The sequence below is a fragment of the Neomonachus schauinslandi genome, chromosome 6, assembly GCF_002201575.2.
Source record: "Neomonachus schauinslandi chromosome 6, ASM220157v2, whole genome shotgun sequence".
Classification (NCBI taxonomy): domain Eukaryota; kingdom Metazoa; phylum Chordata; class Mammalia; order Carnivora; family Phocidae; genus Neomonachus; species Neomonachus schauinslandi.
This window is the reverse complement of record NC_058408.1, coordinates 14,011,513-14,027,319: the sequence shown is the minus strand read 5'-3', so window position 1 is coordinate 14,027,319 and position 15,807 is coordinate 14,011,513. Positions and strand designations below refer to the sequence as shown.

Here is a 15,807-nt window from a genome sequence, read left to right as displayed (position 1 = left end):
GATACCTAATATTTTCTGAGCTGCCGCTGATCACGTATATCAGGTTGAACCACTGCACTAGGATCCTGTCCCACATCCTTGATTTTTAAGTGATTGCCACAAATTAGTTTAATTCCATCTATAAGCTCAAAACGCGTCAGAGGTCTAATGGTGTTCTGGGCTACACATCTGTTTAATCGTATTTTGAATACAAGAGCTTGTAAAGTTCAGGTTTAAAATTTGTTTAACATTTAAGAAAAAATATGAGGCCAATTTAATACACCTCTTCAAAAATGGCTAAATTGTGGTCATGTCTCAGTTCTAAAGTGAACAGCAAATGGTAATTGAGTATCATCATTTAAAAATGTTGATATTTTAAGCACAGTGGTCCCAGGAGTGGCCACATGAATCCTCCTATACTTGTGTTTTTTATCTAGATGGAAAAGAACCCACTCTCTCTGTTTTTTAGGTGCTGCTTTTATCTCTCTTCTTAATGAAAATAAAATAAGATAAAGCATTATCTTGTACTTTCAAGTAAAACAATTAAAAAAAAGAACATTTAATTTCTCAAATGCTAAATCCTTCCACATAGAAACATGGATTCCTGAAAAGAAAAAGAAAAAAAAAGCTTTTCTATGCAATCTTAGAGACAAGCTAACAGTTAGTTCATTTTTCATGGACAGTGATTCTGGAGTGAGATCTACTGTTGGTCTCTCATCCTTTTCATGAGATTAAGACTAGGGAGCGGAACAATTCAGTCTCCACACAGCATCCTACAACCATCATTTCCTTTCCTTTTGCTCCTGGCAGTGCTAAATCTTTTAAGTCCTTTCCTGGAAGGCTCTCCTCCTGCTCGGGTTAGGAGGAGAGCCTCCTCCTGCTCGGGTTAGGAGGGCTAGGCTGCTAGCCCTCCCGGGCTCCCGTTCCCAGCCCCCGTTATGCGGGCTCTAGCCTATCTATGACAGCTGAGTCGGTCCTTTCCCCTCCAATCTTCCAGGGAGTATTGTGGGTGGTAATTCACTTGCGTAATTGGCTCAAGAGATGAAAATCTTGTATCGGCCTCTCTTAGCTGCTAATCTGTCCAGCTGACTGCAAGCCTAATTGGCAGCTTGTTTAGTAATTTGGCTCCTAAAGTGTTGTATTGATGTTGGATAAACAGCCAGTGGAAGGGGAGGGGACACATGCTGCTTCCTAAATGGCAGCTAGCAGCACCCTGCTTCAGTCCCTCCCCTGTATTCACAATGCATCTGAGCACTTGCGGTACCGCTCTCGCGCTTTCTTCCCATCCCCTTCTCCCTATTACTGTACTAGCCAGCTGGGGGGCAGGGCTGTGATTACGATTATTGGTTATTAAAATCACGAGTTACAATATGGTCCTCTGTTCTCCATAACTAATTGAAGGACATGGGTTTTTTGATTACTGTGAAGAAAGGAAACAGCATTTAGCACAGTTTGAGAATGTGAGAAAATGGTAGGTGTTACTACTCTTTGTCAGATGTTTTAATTATTTCATTCTTACTATAGAAAAGCCTGATTCAGACCATTCTGCACTTTATCTGCAATACTGTAGACGTTTCTCATGTGAATTTTGCTAAATCAAATCAGTTCAAACCCTTCATTGCTTAAAATACAAGGCACATACTTTTTAAATAATAAAAATTTAATGTAGAACTAATTTCCTGTTTTTTTTTTTTTTTCAAAGTGATGAATACTTTGTAAAGAATGAAAGATGTAATCTATATCGACAGGTTTGGAGAAGTGCTTTTTTTTTTCTTTAAAGATTTTATTTATTTATTTGAAAGAGTGAGAGACAGCACGAGTAGGGGGAGGGGCAGAGAGAGAGGGAGAAGCACATTCCCAACTGAGCAGGACCCTGGGATCATGACCTGAGCGGAAGGCAGAGGCTCAACTGACTGAGCCACCCAAGGCACCCCACAAGTGTTTTTATTAATAGATAGTTTGGTTATACAGAAATATATTTCTTATGGAATCATTATAAATCAAAGAGAGTGTTTTCAGAAAACTAAAAAAAATCTTAAAATTGTGTTGGTTCTGAAGGCACACAGGGATGTTTATTTGCAATAATATATAATCAAGACCATTTATGGTTTGCCTACTATGTACCACGCACATGGTTTACGTGTTAGGCAAAAGACATTCATTATATCCATTCCTCCTAACAATTGTGCTAGCAAGGAATTCTAGTCGCCCTTGGAGACACGATGTCATTTGACCATGGCTACACAGTGAGTAAGCAAGATTCTAACTTTGGTGAAGTTTGCTCCAAAAACCTACACACTTTCCATGAGAATTAATGGCAAATAAACAATTTTAGTGACGATGATGCTTCAAACAACTAAAAAAAATTAATTGGGTTATAGCAGAATTGTATTAATTGTATTGTATTAATAACTTCTCTCAATTTGCATAAGGACAAAATACAGCAAATGTAAGCAAGCAAGAGATGCCAGAAAGGAAGAAACAAAAATGTAGATTTTTATATATATTTTTATATATATTTTATATATATATATTTTATATAACAATTATGTGTTATATTGATGTCTGCAGCTCTTCAGGTTACAAATGCTCCCATATTCACCATTTCTTTTGATCTTCCTTATCAATCTGAAAGATAGGTATTATTGGTTCCATTTTACAGATAACACTGAGGTTTGAGGAAGTAACACACCTGCCAAAAGTCAACTAGCTAGAAAGTGTCCCAGTTAGAATCTGGACTTACATTTGAGTCCAAATGCTACCCATTCACTGACTGAACATTTGCCTTAAAATATTTTATCACCAATACTTCCTATTATGTCATTTCTTTTGCCACATTCTCCCAAATGACTGAGATTTCACAGTTCACAAATTTCAAACTCCTGCGAAATTACTAGTCTAACCTAGCATAGCAAGTCTGTCTGAAGAGAGTGTTTCAACTCTCTTGAAATGCTTAAAGATTCATTTTGCTTGCTGTAAATCCAGCTTATCTGACAGGTATTTAAATTAAAATTTAGGTTTTAGTTGTACTTGTTGTAAACAATATTTACAGTTTTTTTTATCTATTATAATAATCCCTGAATTTAACTGATGCATTTACATTTATTGTGATCATTGGTATATCTGGATCTATTTTTCCTGTATCATTTAATGCTATTTGCCTTGCATTCCTCTGCATTTTTGTGGGGAATTCTCTACATTTTTGTTTCTTCCTTTCTGGCATCTCTTGCTTGCTTACATCAGCTTGAAAATTATGTGTTATATTTTTATTGTTTTAGTGATTACCTTTAAGTATCAACATGCATAATTATTTCTTCACATTTCCATATTGTTGTACAGAGTTTTACTTCCATCTTACTTTTTTAAAAGAATATTTTATTTATTTGAGAGAGAGGGCAAGCACAAGCAGGGGGTGGATGGAGGAAGGGGCAGAGGGAGAGGGAGAAGCAGGCTCCACCCTGAGCAGGGAGCCCGACATGGGGCTCAATCCCAGGACCCGGAGATCATGACCTGAGCCACAGGCAGATGCTTAACCAACTGAGCCACCCAGGCACCCCTCCATCTTACTTTTAATACATCCAAATCATTCATCTTCATGGGCATTGTCACCATCATTATTAACCTTTATATATTCAATATTTTAGCTTTATGGACATGTTTAACAATCTCTTTGCTCACAATTCCTTCTTGATTTTGATTCTTTTTGTGAATTCCATTTTCTTCTACATGAAGTATTAAGATTAGTAATAATCGGTCTTTACCTGAAATTGTCTTTATTTCATCCTCACTCTTGGGAAGTAGTTTAACTGGATATAAAACTCTATGTTGATTGTTATTTTATCTCCACACTTTGAAAATATTATCTCTTATCTTCTGGACTGTACTGATGTTTTTAAGTCTGCTACCAGTGTAATTTCATTCCTATGTAGGTTACATCTTTTCTCCCTGTCTGCTAAGTTCTTTTCTTTCTTTTTGGTGTTCTTAAGTTTTATTACAGTGCGTCTAGGTATGACTAAATTTATATTTACTATTTTCTGATAAAGACTTGTACTTTTTGAATATGAAGAATCACATTTTTATTCAGTTGTAAGAATTCTATCATTTTCAATGAATTCAGTCAATATGCTCTGCGAATAATGTACCTCCCTATTCTTTCTACTCCATTTGGAAGTTCTATTAGATGTATGTTGAACTTCATCCTTCTCGAAGTCCTCCAGCCATTCTATCTTCCATATTTTATCTCATCACTTCTTTTAGGTAATCTCTTCAGATTGCTCTTAAAATTCACTGTTTTTTATTTTTTATTTTTGTTTTGGCTGGCTATATTGCTATATTGAATCTGTTGTTTAACCCATCCAGTGAATTTATAATTTTCAAGATTTTTTCATAATAAATAAGAATCTCAAATTTCTCCTTGTTCTTTGCCATACCTGTCTTATTTGTTTCTACAGTTATTTCCTTTTGTTTTTAAAATTTGTTTATAACTTTTTTTTTTAAGTTTGGTTTATGAGATCACCTTCAGTAGGTTTTCATTTGTGAAATGAAGAGTCATTGGGGTTTAAGACATGTACCACCAAAGTGGCTTTGCATTTGCTTCAAAGACCAGTTTTTATGTTAATTTTTGGCTTGATGTAATTTTAAACTAGAAACTCAAGGTAGGCTCTTGGTTACACATCTTCAGATTCTTCTACTTGGAGCTTGAGTAGAAATGAGATTCTTTATTTTCCTGTGCCTGTGGGTAAGTTTTGTTTCTAGTCTGTCCTCTTCTGAGGATAGAGCTTTCCAGAGGTTCTGGCTTGATAGGATCCTTACACTCAACTCCTCAGCTTAGCTCCCCAATCTACCTCAGGATTTCCTAGATTGGCAAAATTGGGCATGGGCATGGGGGCTGCTTAGGACCACTTCTTTCCTTCAGTCTCAGCTATGTATCTAAAAAGACTGCTTTATATTTTGTTCAGCATAGCCAGATATTCTGTAGTTTGAGTATTGTCTCATTACTTACTCTTTTGTATTGTCAGGAACATGATTATTTTCTATCTAAGGTGGATGTTTACCCTCTCCTTAAGTGTTCCACGTACCAAATGGTAATGGAGAGCTGTTTAAGACTCTCCTAAAACACCAAACTCGTGTATCAAGGGGATGAGGGTGATATGTTTCTTAGGCTTTTGCTATAGGTGCAAATGTAGTTTGGTTTCACAATTAATACCAACAATCTCCCCCAAAAGTCTGCCAGTTTTAAAATCCTGGAGGGGATAAGATAATCTACAGTGGTCATATAGATCCAGTGGTAAAACAAAATAAAAACATAATTATTGATAAAATAAATTTTGGACCACTGAAGAGATACACCACCTTGGGAGGGTGGCTTGGTTACACCAACCATTTCCTGATTATGATCAGTATGACTTTTAATTAAAAGCACACCTTTAAAAAATCTTCATCCATTATTATAATTTACAACTTGCCTTTATTGCCTTAAATATTCATAGAGATTATTTTATTATTGAAATATCAGGAGGATGCTGAGGAAGAAGTCAAAAAGTCACAAAAAGCTATAAAGCAACCTCTTGCCAAGATCTTGCATGTCCACAACAATGCAGCCTGGAGCAATATCTATCCCAAGACATTAAACTTCACTAGACATCTCTTTACATAATATAAAATGTACAGGAAAAAGGTTGACTCCTTATGATGAATATTTTCCCTATGATATCAGTTCAATAGAAAGCAAAACAGTAACAGCAAATACTAATTGTGGGTAACAATGAATTTGGTAATGTATAGGGAACAAAACATTTAAACAAATGTGGTAGCCACAGTATTTCAAAAAGCACACTTACATCTTTTCACTATTAGATCCTTAATAAGCTATGACTTCTACCAAAAACACGGGCCATAACCAACACTGCCGACTGCCTTTTAAAAATGTGTTAGTAATATTCTTCCTATTTTGTTCACTGCTTTTCTTCACCTTTACAGATGACATTTTTCAAACTATAAAATGCATTCTGCTGGCAAACCTTCCTGCTTCAACAGTTCTCAATTTTATAATAGTAAATCTACATCCTTTGCTTCTGAGACATCCACTATCTTTTGGTATGTGACTTTGAATGAGGCAGAGAACAAGCCATACATTTAAAAAATCAATATCTAACCTTATCAATATTCATTTTACTTTGTCAATATAAAATACAAAGGTGAAAGAGCAGTAAATAAGCTAAAGCACTGAAATAAATTTGGTGTTCCTGTCACAATTAATAAATGTTCAACCGATAACACTGCTGGTTAGTCGACAGCCTTACAAAGCAGATGAAATTATGCTTCAATGCTATTGCTAAAATAGGGTGAGTAAAGTTTTCAATACACTAGCAGGTAAAGATCAGATCTGGGGTTCTTAATTTCATAGGTGACTTTTAAAAGTATTTTTTATGTATACAATATATAACTGTTTATTCTGGGAGTCTTAAATTGTTGTATAAACCCTGTTTAGGATTATAGAGTTAGAGTGCCAAATTACAGTTTTCTGACAATGTTTTGGTAAATGTTTTCTAAACCTGCTATTTAACTGCATAACATTTCACAAATAAATCAGACGGGATCATTAAATAATATTCAAGCTGTCCGCCTTTTAACTCTAATCCCCCATTTCAGATGAGAGACAGTTATCTTTACCTGCATCTTTCCAGCTTAGACTGAATGTTGACTAAAGGCAAAAGAAAGTGTAAAAATATATCTCAATTCAATATGTTTTTTGGGGGGGTCTGCAAGGGCCTATAAAATGGGGAGAATATTCCCTTTGAAATAGTTCTACTTGCTAACTCAACTCTGGAAGCTTACAAATATAACTGACTATTATAAGGCTGAATATACTCCAGAATTTGAAAATTATAATTTTCAGAGACAAGATGATCGAGGATTCATAACCTCATTATCAAAGTGTATTTATGCAAAAGCATTTCTTACTTGAATTTGGATAATAATCTTCACCTTAGAGTTGATTCATTAGTATTAGAAGATATTCTTTTTAAAACTGAGGACTTTTAAATAACCTCATTCTCTTCCACTTTGAGAGGAACTGCTATGCATGGATTTAAAAAATGCATTGGAAATGAGTAACATAATTCTCTTACTCCACTACTGTAATTACAAAAATGCATTAAATTTCTATGAATTTTATTCTTTAAGCGAAAAAAAACTAGTAATATAATCAAAATCCTGAATCTTAAGAGAATCACAACAGTTCTGAAATACAACGTCTGGAATATGCTGGTATAAGCTTATGAATGTTTTAGGCTAAAGTTTAATGTTTATATCCATACTCCGTATAAATGATTTTCTCTGATGCTACTGAGTTGTAACGTCAAAATCACCTTGTAGAAATAATTATATTATCCTCTCCTCAACCATTATGCATTTTCCTTCTCACTTCACGTATGTCCAGTGTTAGAACCTGACCCTGATACTCTCTCTTCCTCACTGCAGGCACTAAGGTGCTTTAGTCACATCCCTAAGATTGTTCTTGTACTATTTCTGCCACTAATGTTTGAATCATTGAAAAGATAAGAGAATTCAGGGGACCATTCAACTGGAATGGGGATATTAAAGAATCCTACACCTGCCTTGTGAAAGATTTGAATTGAAGAACTTATGACACGGATTCGATCTAAAAGTGGCTATATGTTCCTGCATAAAGATATATTAGAAGTATCCTCATGAATGTTCTGTATCTCTACATAGCAATATTTAGGTAACTCTTCTATGAAACTTAAGATATAATAGCAGGTTCAAATAAACATATGCAATAGAACAGTCTTCACAAACATATTCTGACAAAAAAGCCATATGTTGTCACAGAAAGAATAGGGATTTAGGAGTCATGCAGGTGGATGTAGGCTTGAAACCTCCCTTTGCCATTCAATAATTATATCTTCTTAGGGAATGAAGAAAAACCATCACTTCTCTGAATCTTAATTTTATTGTGTAAAGTGATGCTAATACCACCTAGCTCACAAAGTTGTTACAAAGATAAAATGAAATAATAAAGTTTCTGTTACAGAGCAGGCACACAGTAAATGGTAAATATTATTCTATATAAATACTCTTCCACACACAGGTGTTTCTTATTTCCAAATTCTGAAAATTCAATATAGCTACAAGATGACGATCAATATTATATTTACTCATAACCATATGTATAATGTCGTAACGTCGCCCTTTATATATAGATGGAACAACTGGATTATGAGAGCTCCAATTTTAAGTCATTCCATTTTTTAGTACTGAACTATAGGACAGATCCCCAAGCTCCACATTTTTTATTTCTTTGAAATCACCATGTCAAGATTTTTTTTCCCCCCTTCTCATAGTTTATTCTCCTGGTTGACACGAATCTTATTTTCATAGTCTATAAATCATCATGGAAAAAATAACTTTTCCTATGAAAGGCTTCCCAAATGAAGTTAAAGGAAAGTTTATAAATCTGAATGGTTAAGGATCCCAGGCAAGAGGCCAAGGCTATTATTCTTTGTAACTGACCAAGTATCTACACTGAAAACCTTTCTTAGAGTCAGTTTGCTGCATCACAAATCCATGATGGTTAACTGTAGTTTATTCTTAGGTGGGTGAGTGTCTACATTTTAATGCCTAGTTAGCTTCCTCCTTTCACTGGTTTTTATCTCTGCCTTCCTTACCATTGCTCTTGCATGAGATTTGGTTAAACATACTGTTATTCATATCCTTCACCACCAAGCTTGAGCCTTTGCCCTTCTAGGAAGGCTTCCTGCCCCCTCTGGTCTAGTGACTTCTCTCTGCTCAGCACTTGTGCTTTCCCCTACCCCACACTCATTAGGATGGAATGTTATTAGGATGTGATTTTTGAGGTGGAAATAATGAGAGACTTTTTATTCTAATGCAGACTTTTTTTTTTTTTAAAGTAGGCTCCACGCCCAGTGTGGGGCTTGAACTCACTACAACCCCGAGATCAAGAGTCGCATGCTCTACCGACAGAGTCAGACAGGCACCCATGTTTAAACAGGAAAGACAAATCTAGAATTGCTGCAGAGCTGGGACTAGAAACCAGATTGACGCACTCATGGCTAACTTTCCATCTTCTATAATATGGGGTCTTGTGTTTCGAGGCTGCTCCTTATACTTTTGAATTTCTTACTATTAATTTCTTCTGGAGTTATTTGCCTTTTGACCTATTTATGCCTCACTGTCCCAACTAGTCTATAAATTTCCGGAGGCCAAAGACACAGCCTTTGAAGTTTTTGTATCCTTTAATACCTCACACAGAGTCTTGCATTCGGGCGGGTGTGTAGCAAATATTGTATTGATTGGCTGCCTGAAAAATCTACACAAGGAACACGCAATATATCCTGACACCAAATGCAAATGATTTAATAGTTGCTTGTAACTGTGCCTCTTCTTCAGGGTAAGTGATTTAGAATTATCTGTATTTTCTTCTTGATGATTTATGAACTTTATTATTTGTATTCTGCCCCAACCCTTTTTTGCTTTACCTGCTGTAGTAGGTCCAGGCAAAGGTGCAGCTTTTCTTCTCCGTTTGATATCTCCCGTGCATAAGGATCCTAAATGCATGCTTGTTTGCCTACAAGTAATTATCAGAAAAAACTATTAACAAAGGAGGAAAAAAATGACACATAAATACACAACTTGTATAATCTGAACCTAAATCAAAACATTCTCAACAAAGATGGAGCAGCATAGTAAAACCACCAATCTTGTTTATATCGAAACATAATTACGTTTGTTGACAAGCGTTCAGCAGCTAAATGCGCCACCATAAATTGTTACTGGAATGAATAATATAAAAGGAATGCTTTTTAATTTTTAAAACTGGCAATCTTTCTAGCTCAACATAAAATCAAGTACTGTTGCTTCTGACAGGAAAATAGCTAAGATTAATTATCTAAAGAGATCACAATATTGTTGCTAGGTTATCAATTGGTTACTAATGCTTTACTGTCAGAGCAATATTTATTACAGGAAAAGTATGATCAATTTCTTTTAGGATATTATGTGGCAGTGAATTCTCTTAAAACATTTTAAACGGATAGAAGGAAATGGTGATGTTTTCTCTTATATATAATTCATAGGATTAGAATTCTTTAGCTAATTGTTTATTAGCTAGATGAGGAAGCATAATTTGAATGTGTTAATGCTGGTCTACTGCCCCTGAGGAGGCCAACATGGTATTGGACTATATTTGTAAAGACACGATATATAAGAACTGAGAAGTAGACCTTCTGTGATTCTTGAAACTAGTTAGAATTGGATTATTTTGCCTAATCATGGACTCCTAAATTAAAAAGTTTTGGGAAATTAGAAATGGCCCAATTGAAAATCAAGAAAAAATTATAGACGGAAAGGATTTAAAAGTCTTCAAACATTTCAAGCTATAAAAGGACTCTGTTCATTTCCTGGATCATAATCCCTGATGAGGGGTTGGGACAGTGTCTGTGATCATGAAGCAGAAATAAATGATGCATGTTTATTATAGCACATGTTCTTTTAGTAATTCACAGAGATATCTGGTAGTATCCTGAAGTTTTATATTTAACCTAGCAAGGCCTGTTGGATCAATGTCCTCTCTATATCCCGTTGTTTCTGAATGGCCCAACAAACATTTGTTCACCAAACATTTGTTCCTTTTCATCTTGTTATGAATTGTATTCCTTCCCTTTTAAGTCCCAGACTCCTATCCCCCTTCTCCTTAGTTCAGGATGACACATATACCTCCTTTTGCCTCATTGTCTTTGGAATCTCATGTTTGTGTGGGTTCCCTGTATGTACAGAATCTAATTTGATTTCCTCCTATTAATCTGTCTCACATCAGTTTGATTCTTAGTCCAGCTAGAAGAATCTTGAAAGACAGAGAAAAATTATTTTCTCCCCTACTTACCCAGATTATTAGAGAAAATTTTAAAAGGAAAAAATTCAAGTAAGAACCAAGATATATATTTACACACATACTCTCAGGTATTTAAATATAATGAAAAATTGGAACTGGGGAGTAAAATTTACATATAGGTTCTACCTATATAGCACAAAGTAAAGTACAATAATGATCTGGCTGATCCACAATCAAATAAATACACTGTAAAAATCTATCAATATAGATGTAATACTAAATAGGTGTTTGTCTAGTTTTCTCTTTTGTATTGAGTGCATACTGTTTCTCTGTTATAGAATAAACATATATACTTATTAAAATATTTAAAAAAATTAGTTCATTCAGGTAGTGACTAACTTTGCAGAAATACACACACACACATACACAGGTCAAAAAGTTTTTAGAGGGGTGCCTGAGTGGCTCAGTCGGTTAAGCGTCTGCCTTCAGCTCAGGTCATGATCCCAGGGCCCTGGGATCGAGCCCTGCATCGGGCTCCCTGCTCAGCAGAGAGCCTGCTTCTCCCTCTCCCTCTGCCTGCCACTCTGATTATCTGTGCTCTCTATCTCTCTGTCAAATAAATAAATAAAAATCTTAAAAAAAAAAAGTTTTTAGATATGCAAAACTGTCTGGATTTGAGGTGTGGTCCTGGCTCCAATGCCAAGAAAAATGAATAATTATGATCCCATTTATTTTTTTAAAAGTATTAGAAATTTAAAAAAACTATAGTATTAGAGAAGACACATCGTTTTTATACAAAATTAATGAATTCACTTATTCAGCAAGCATTTATTAGTATCTACTATTGACTTAGCATTAAGATCCCACAGAGATGGTGACAATGAGGAGAGTAGGAAAGAAGAGATGGAAGATACAAAGGACACGGAATATTCACTTCCTATTACTGGAGGAGTTTACAGTCTGAGTGGGGATATTAAGTCATGAGTACATGAAATAATTAGGGACAGTGGTGGCAGTGGTGGGCAACACCAACTTTATTAGCTATTACTAGAGATTATATTATTTAGGCCTTATAACAATTCGAAACATGTTGTGTTGAATATACCTTTTCTCTTTTGTAGGGAAATATTTGTGCCTCAGTGGAAAACTATACTTTTAGAGCATATTGTTCTTATCATCAGATTCTGATTCTACGGGAGCTAGTTTACAACTTGAAGTTATGGATGTCGGAAAGCAATGGGAAATAATTCCTGTCTATAGAAATGCAAATGAATTGTCCTGAGGAAGGACAATCTTCTCTCCTGTGGAAAAGTCAGTTCCACGTTCCTCTGCCCATTCACATCTACATTCCTCACTCCTTATAAATCTGTGTTTCTTTGACTTCTTCTTTGAACCCCTTATAAGATCTGCCTGGTTCCCTCAGTAACTCATGAGTTAAATAACATCTCAAACACATACTCATTTTATATTTGTGAAAGAGTCATGATTTTATCTTTTTGTACCATATTATCCTTTAACATCTGTGATCCCTCCAGAAACCTCCCCCTAGCAAAAGACTGCAGCAATGTTGATTCTGCAGAGCATATACCAGACAGGATCAGATATCAGGAATAGCTGAGGAAGATGGGAAGGGAACATTCTGGAAATGGGAATAAAGTGGGAATCTGAATTCTGAGGCATGGCCCTTTTGTTACTGAGCTGTAAACACCAACCCATGGACCATCTACTTCTGATCCTCTTGTTAAAACATAATAAATATCCTTTGTTTAAGCCATTGTTGATTAGGTTTTCTATACCTATTGCTGAAAGTATTTTTTTTTTTTAAGATTTTATTTTTAAGTAGTCTCTGCACCCAACATGGGGCTCGAACTCACAACCCCGAGATCAAGAGTCGCATGCTCTCCTGACTGAGCTAGCCTGTTGCTGAAAGTATTTTAAACTATAAAGAGTTTAGGGGTGCCTGGGTGGCTCAGTCGTTAAGTGGCTGCTTTTGGCTCAGGTCATGGTCCCAGGGTCCTGGGATCAAGCCCCTCATCGGGCTCCCTGCTTGGCAGGAGGCCTGCTTCTCCCTCTCCTGCTCCCCCTGCTTGTGTTCCCTCTCTCTCTGTGTCTCTCTCCATCAAATAAATAGATAAAATCTTAAAAAAAAAAAGCTATAAAGAGTTTGTTCAAGAGTAGTTCAAGATGTCTGGGGAGCAGTGTTTCGAGAAGGGACTATATAATTTGAAGGAAGAAGAATGCTGAGGCTGGATCACGGGCCATATATGCCACATATGCCCATGAAGGTGTCTGGATTTTATAGCTGACGTGGAGTCATTAAAGGTCATTTGGCAGGAGAGACGGTTGGAGAGATTAGCATCCTGGGATGCTGGTAGAGAGTGGGGCTGGCCAGGGTTGAAACTGATGAGATGGAGAGCGACTAGATTTGCAAATCCAGACACATACTGCTTCTCACGTCATTCCTCTCTGTCATGGTTGAGAATAACACGAAGCTACTGCACCATGGAACTTCTTTGTGCTGGTCTATCTGAGAGAGGAGGTGGGCCGGGGTGGGCAGGCAGCCCATGAAAAGTCCTGATTCTGGATTATTAAAAACAAAACAAAAAACCAACTATGCCAGGTTTTATTACTTTCAGATACATTTAAAGCTCAAATTAAGGTAAAAAAAATATTAGCCAGGAGCATCCTTCTTAAGAAATACATTTCTGGAAATAATTAGAAGAAATATTTGAGGGTGTGATAAACCGTAGGTATTCATTGTGACTATTAACATTGCCACTTTCACTGTTCTGGTATTAATGGCTTATAATCAGAGTCTGCTCATAGCTTGAAAAATCATTCTCCAAAGTCAATATTGCCTTTAAGACTTTATCATTTTTTTTACACTATTAAAACTTATTAGGAAGGCCTGTTTACAAACATGGCAAAAAACAAATCCCAGGAACAACTCCCTCTTTTAAACCTTTTTTCTCATCTGCTGAACCAAAAATTCCCTTTCGGGTATCTTTACAGAAGAAATGGAACATAACTTCTTCATTCAACTCCTTCCCCCCCGCCCCCCGGCCCCCGCCGTCCCCAGCGGAGCCGCATAAAGGAAAAGAGACAAACATTCAAGGAGAATAAAGTTCAAGTTAATAGAGTCTGTACACTGTACCCAAAGACCTGAGCCATAAGAAAAACAGCTGGCTGTATTTCAGTAATTCTATCTGGAATTGAGTCTCTGCTACAGCACATTCTGAGATCTGGATTATTGATCAGTAAGATTACCCCATTCAGACTGGTCCATCCCCTTTCCTTCAGACAGGTGCAATGAAGTTGCTACAAAGAACACTAAGTAAGGTCTACTCTGTTATTTGTTGTCACTCCTAATGTAAAACATAGCAGTTACTTTTTAATTTAAAATCAGTGAGAGTCTCAAAGGCAGCCTTGTTGCCTCAGTCTACGTGAGTCATTCATTTTTGCAAAGCAGAATACTTGGATTACTATTCAAGGTGATAGTTGGCTATTTTTTTTTTTTTTTTTGCGTGGTGTTTTGAAGAATGATAATGCACTGTCCTATGAACAGACTCGAAGTTATTAAAAAATAATGTTGCGATTTTTTGGTAAGGCGCTGCAAGAAAATTACGAATCAACTGTATCAGTGTAGTTGTTTCTGTTAACAGTATTTGCTTGCAGTGGAGAAGGGAGACAAATCAAAACCTGATAACTTTATAACTACTCACACCTTTATTATTAAAGATAAACGTATCTTTAAGTGGAAAGGATCAAGAAATAACGCTGTCTTGTTTTGGATTAGTAAGTATTGTCACTTAGTTAGATTTGAAACATGGTTTCCCATGTACTAATTCTGAAGATTTGTCTATTAAATATTCGAAAAGCAGAGCTCAAAAAGAAGTCTTCATTTTGTTTTGCTTTTGAAACACACTTCACTTGGTTTATCCCCTCATCATTTTAAATGGTGTGGTGGTAGGAAACTGGGCATTTTACCTGGAGGAAAAAGAGGAAAAAAAAAACCTGAAAACATGAAAACAAAAAAATCCTAGTGAAAACCACCTTGCCTGAAAACTTGGCTTTCGACATGGGCCGACAGAAACGGAAGCAGGCGGTGTCAAACACAATAACAGTAAAGGGAAAAGAGTAAGGACTTGTCTCTTCATCATATGCATTTACAAACAGAAGCTTTTCAGAGAATTAGGCCTAGTTAAAGCTGCCCTCTGGATAAAATGTGTTCCCAAGCACCCTCAGACAAGCTGCAGAGGGGAGACAAACAGATGTGACTATGGGCCCCGGCATTTGGCAAGAACACTCACTGTCAGTTAGAAAAATATAAGCCTGGACAGGGCATCAGCTGCACAGAAATGAAGAAGGTCTGCGGTGTCACTGGAGGAGTAATCCGGTGGCAGAGAGAAGTATGGGGGCTGGAAAATCCAGCTCCGTGGGAATTTCCTCTTCTAGATCCAAATGACCCTCTCCTCCCCTTTATTTGATGTCGATATGTCTCAACATATTAAACTGAAGGAGTTAACATCAGTATCTCTTTTTCTTTTGTACCAAAATGCACATTAAGTATCAACTACCATTTAGCCTAAGTATTTCTTAACTACTAAGATTGCATGAGGTCCTTGTTTTTTTTTTGTAATTTCTATTTTCTTTATTCCAAAATTTTTTTTATTATTATATTAATCACCATTCATTACATCATTAGTTTTTGATGTAGTGTTCCATGATTCATTGTTTGCGTATAACACCCAGTGCTCCATGCAGAACGTGCCCTCTTTAATACCCATCACCAGGTTAACCCATCCCCCCACCCCCCTCCCCTCTAGAACCCCCAGTTTGTTTTTCAGAGTCCATCCTCTCTCATGGTTCCTCTCCCCCTCCGATTCCCCCCCCTTCATTCTTCCCTTCCTGCTATCTTCTTCTTCTTCTTTTTTTTTAAACATATAATGTATTAT

The 15,807-nt window shown here is 36.3% G+C and overlaps 1 protein-coding gene across 2 annotated transcripts in view; it reads right to left on the bottom strand.

Moving 5' to 3' along the window:
- GPATCH2 (G-patch domain containing 2) overlaps nt 1-15,807 on the bottom strand; it is a 170,620-nt gene that overhangs the window by 2,918 nt on the left and 151,895 nt on the right. For both annotated transcript variants that reach the window (XM_021698396.1, XM_021698397.1), the window contains exon 9: nt 9,501-9,589. In XM_021698396.1, coding sequence (XP_021554071.1) covers nt 9,501-9,589 — 89 coding nt within the window. The remainder of the gene's footprint in view (nt 1-9,500; nt 9,590-15,807) is intronic.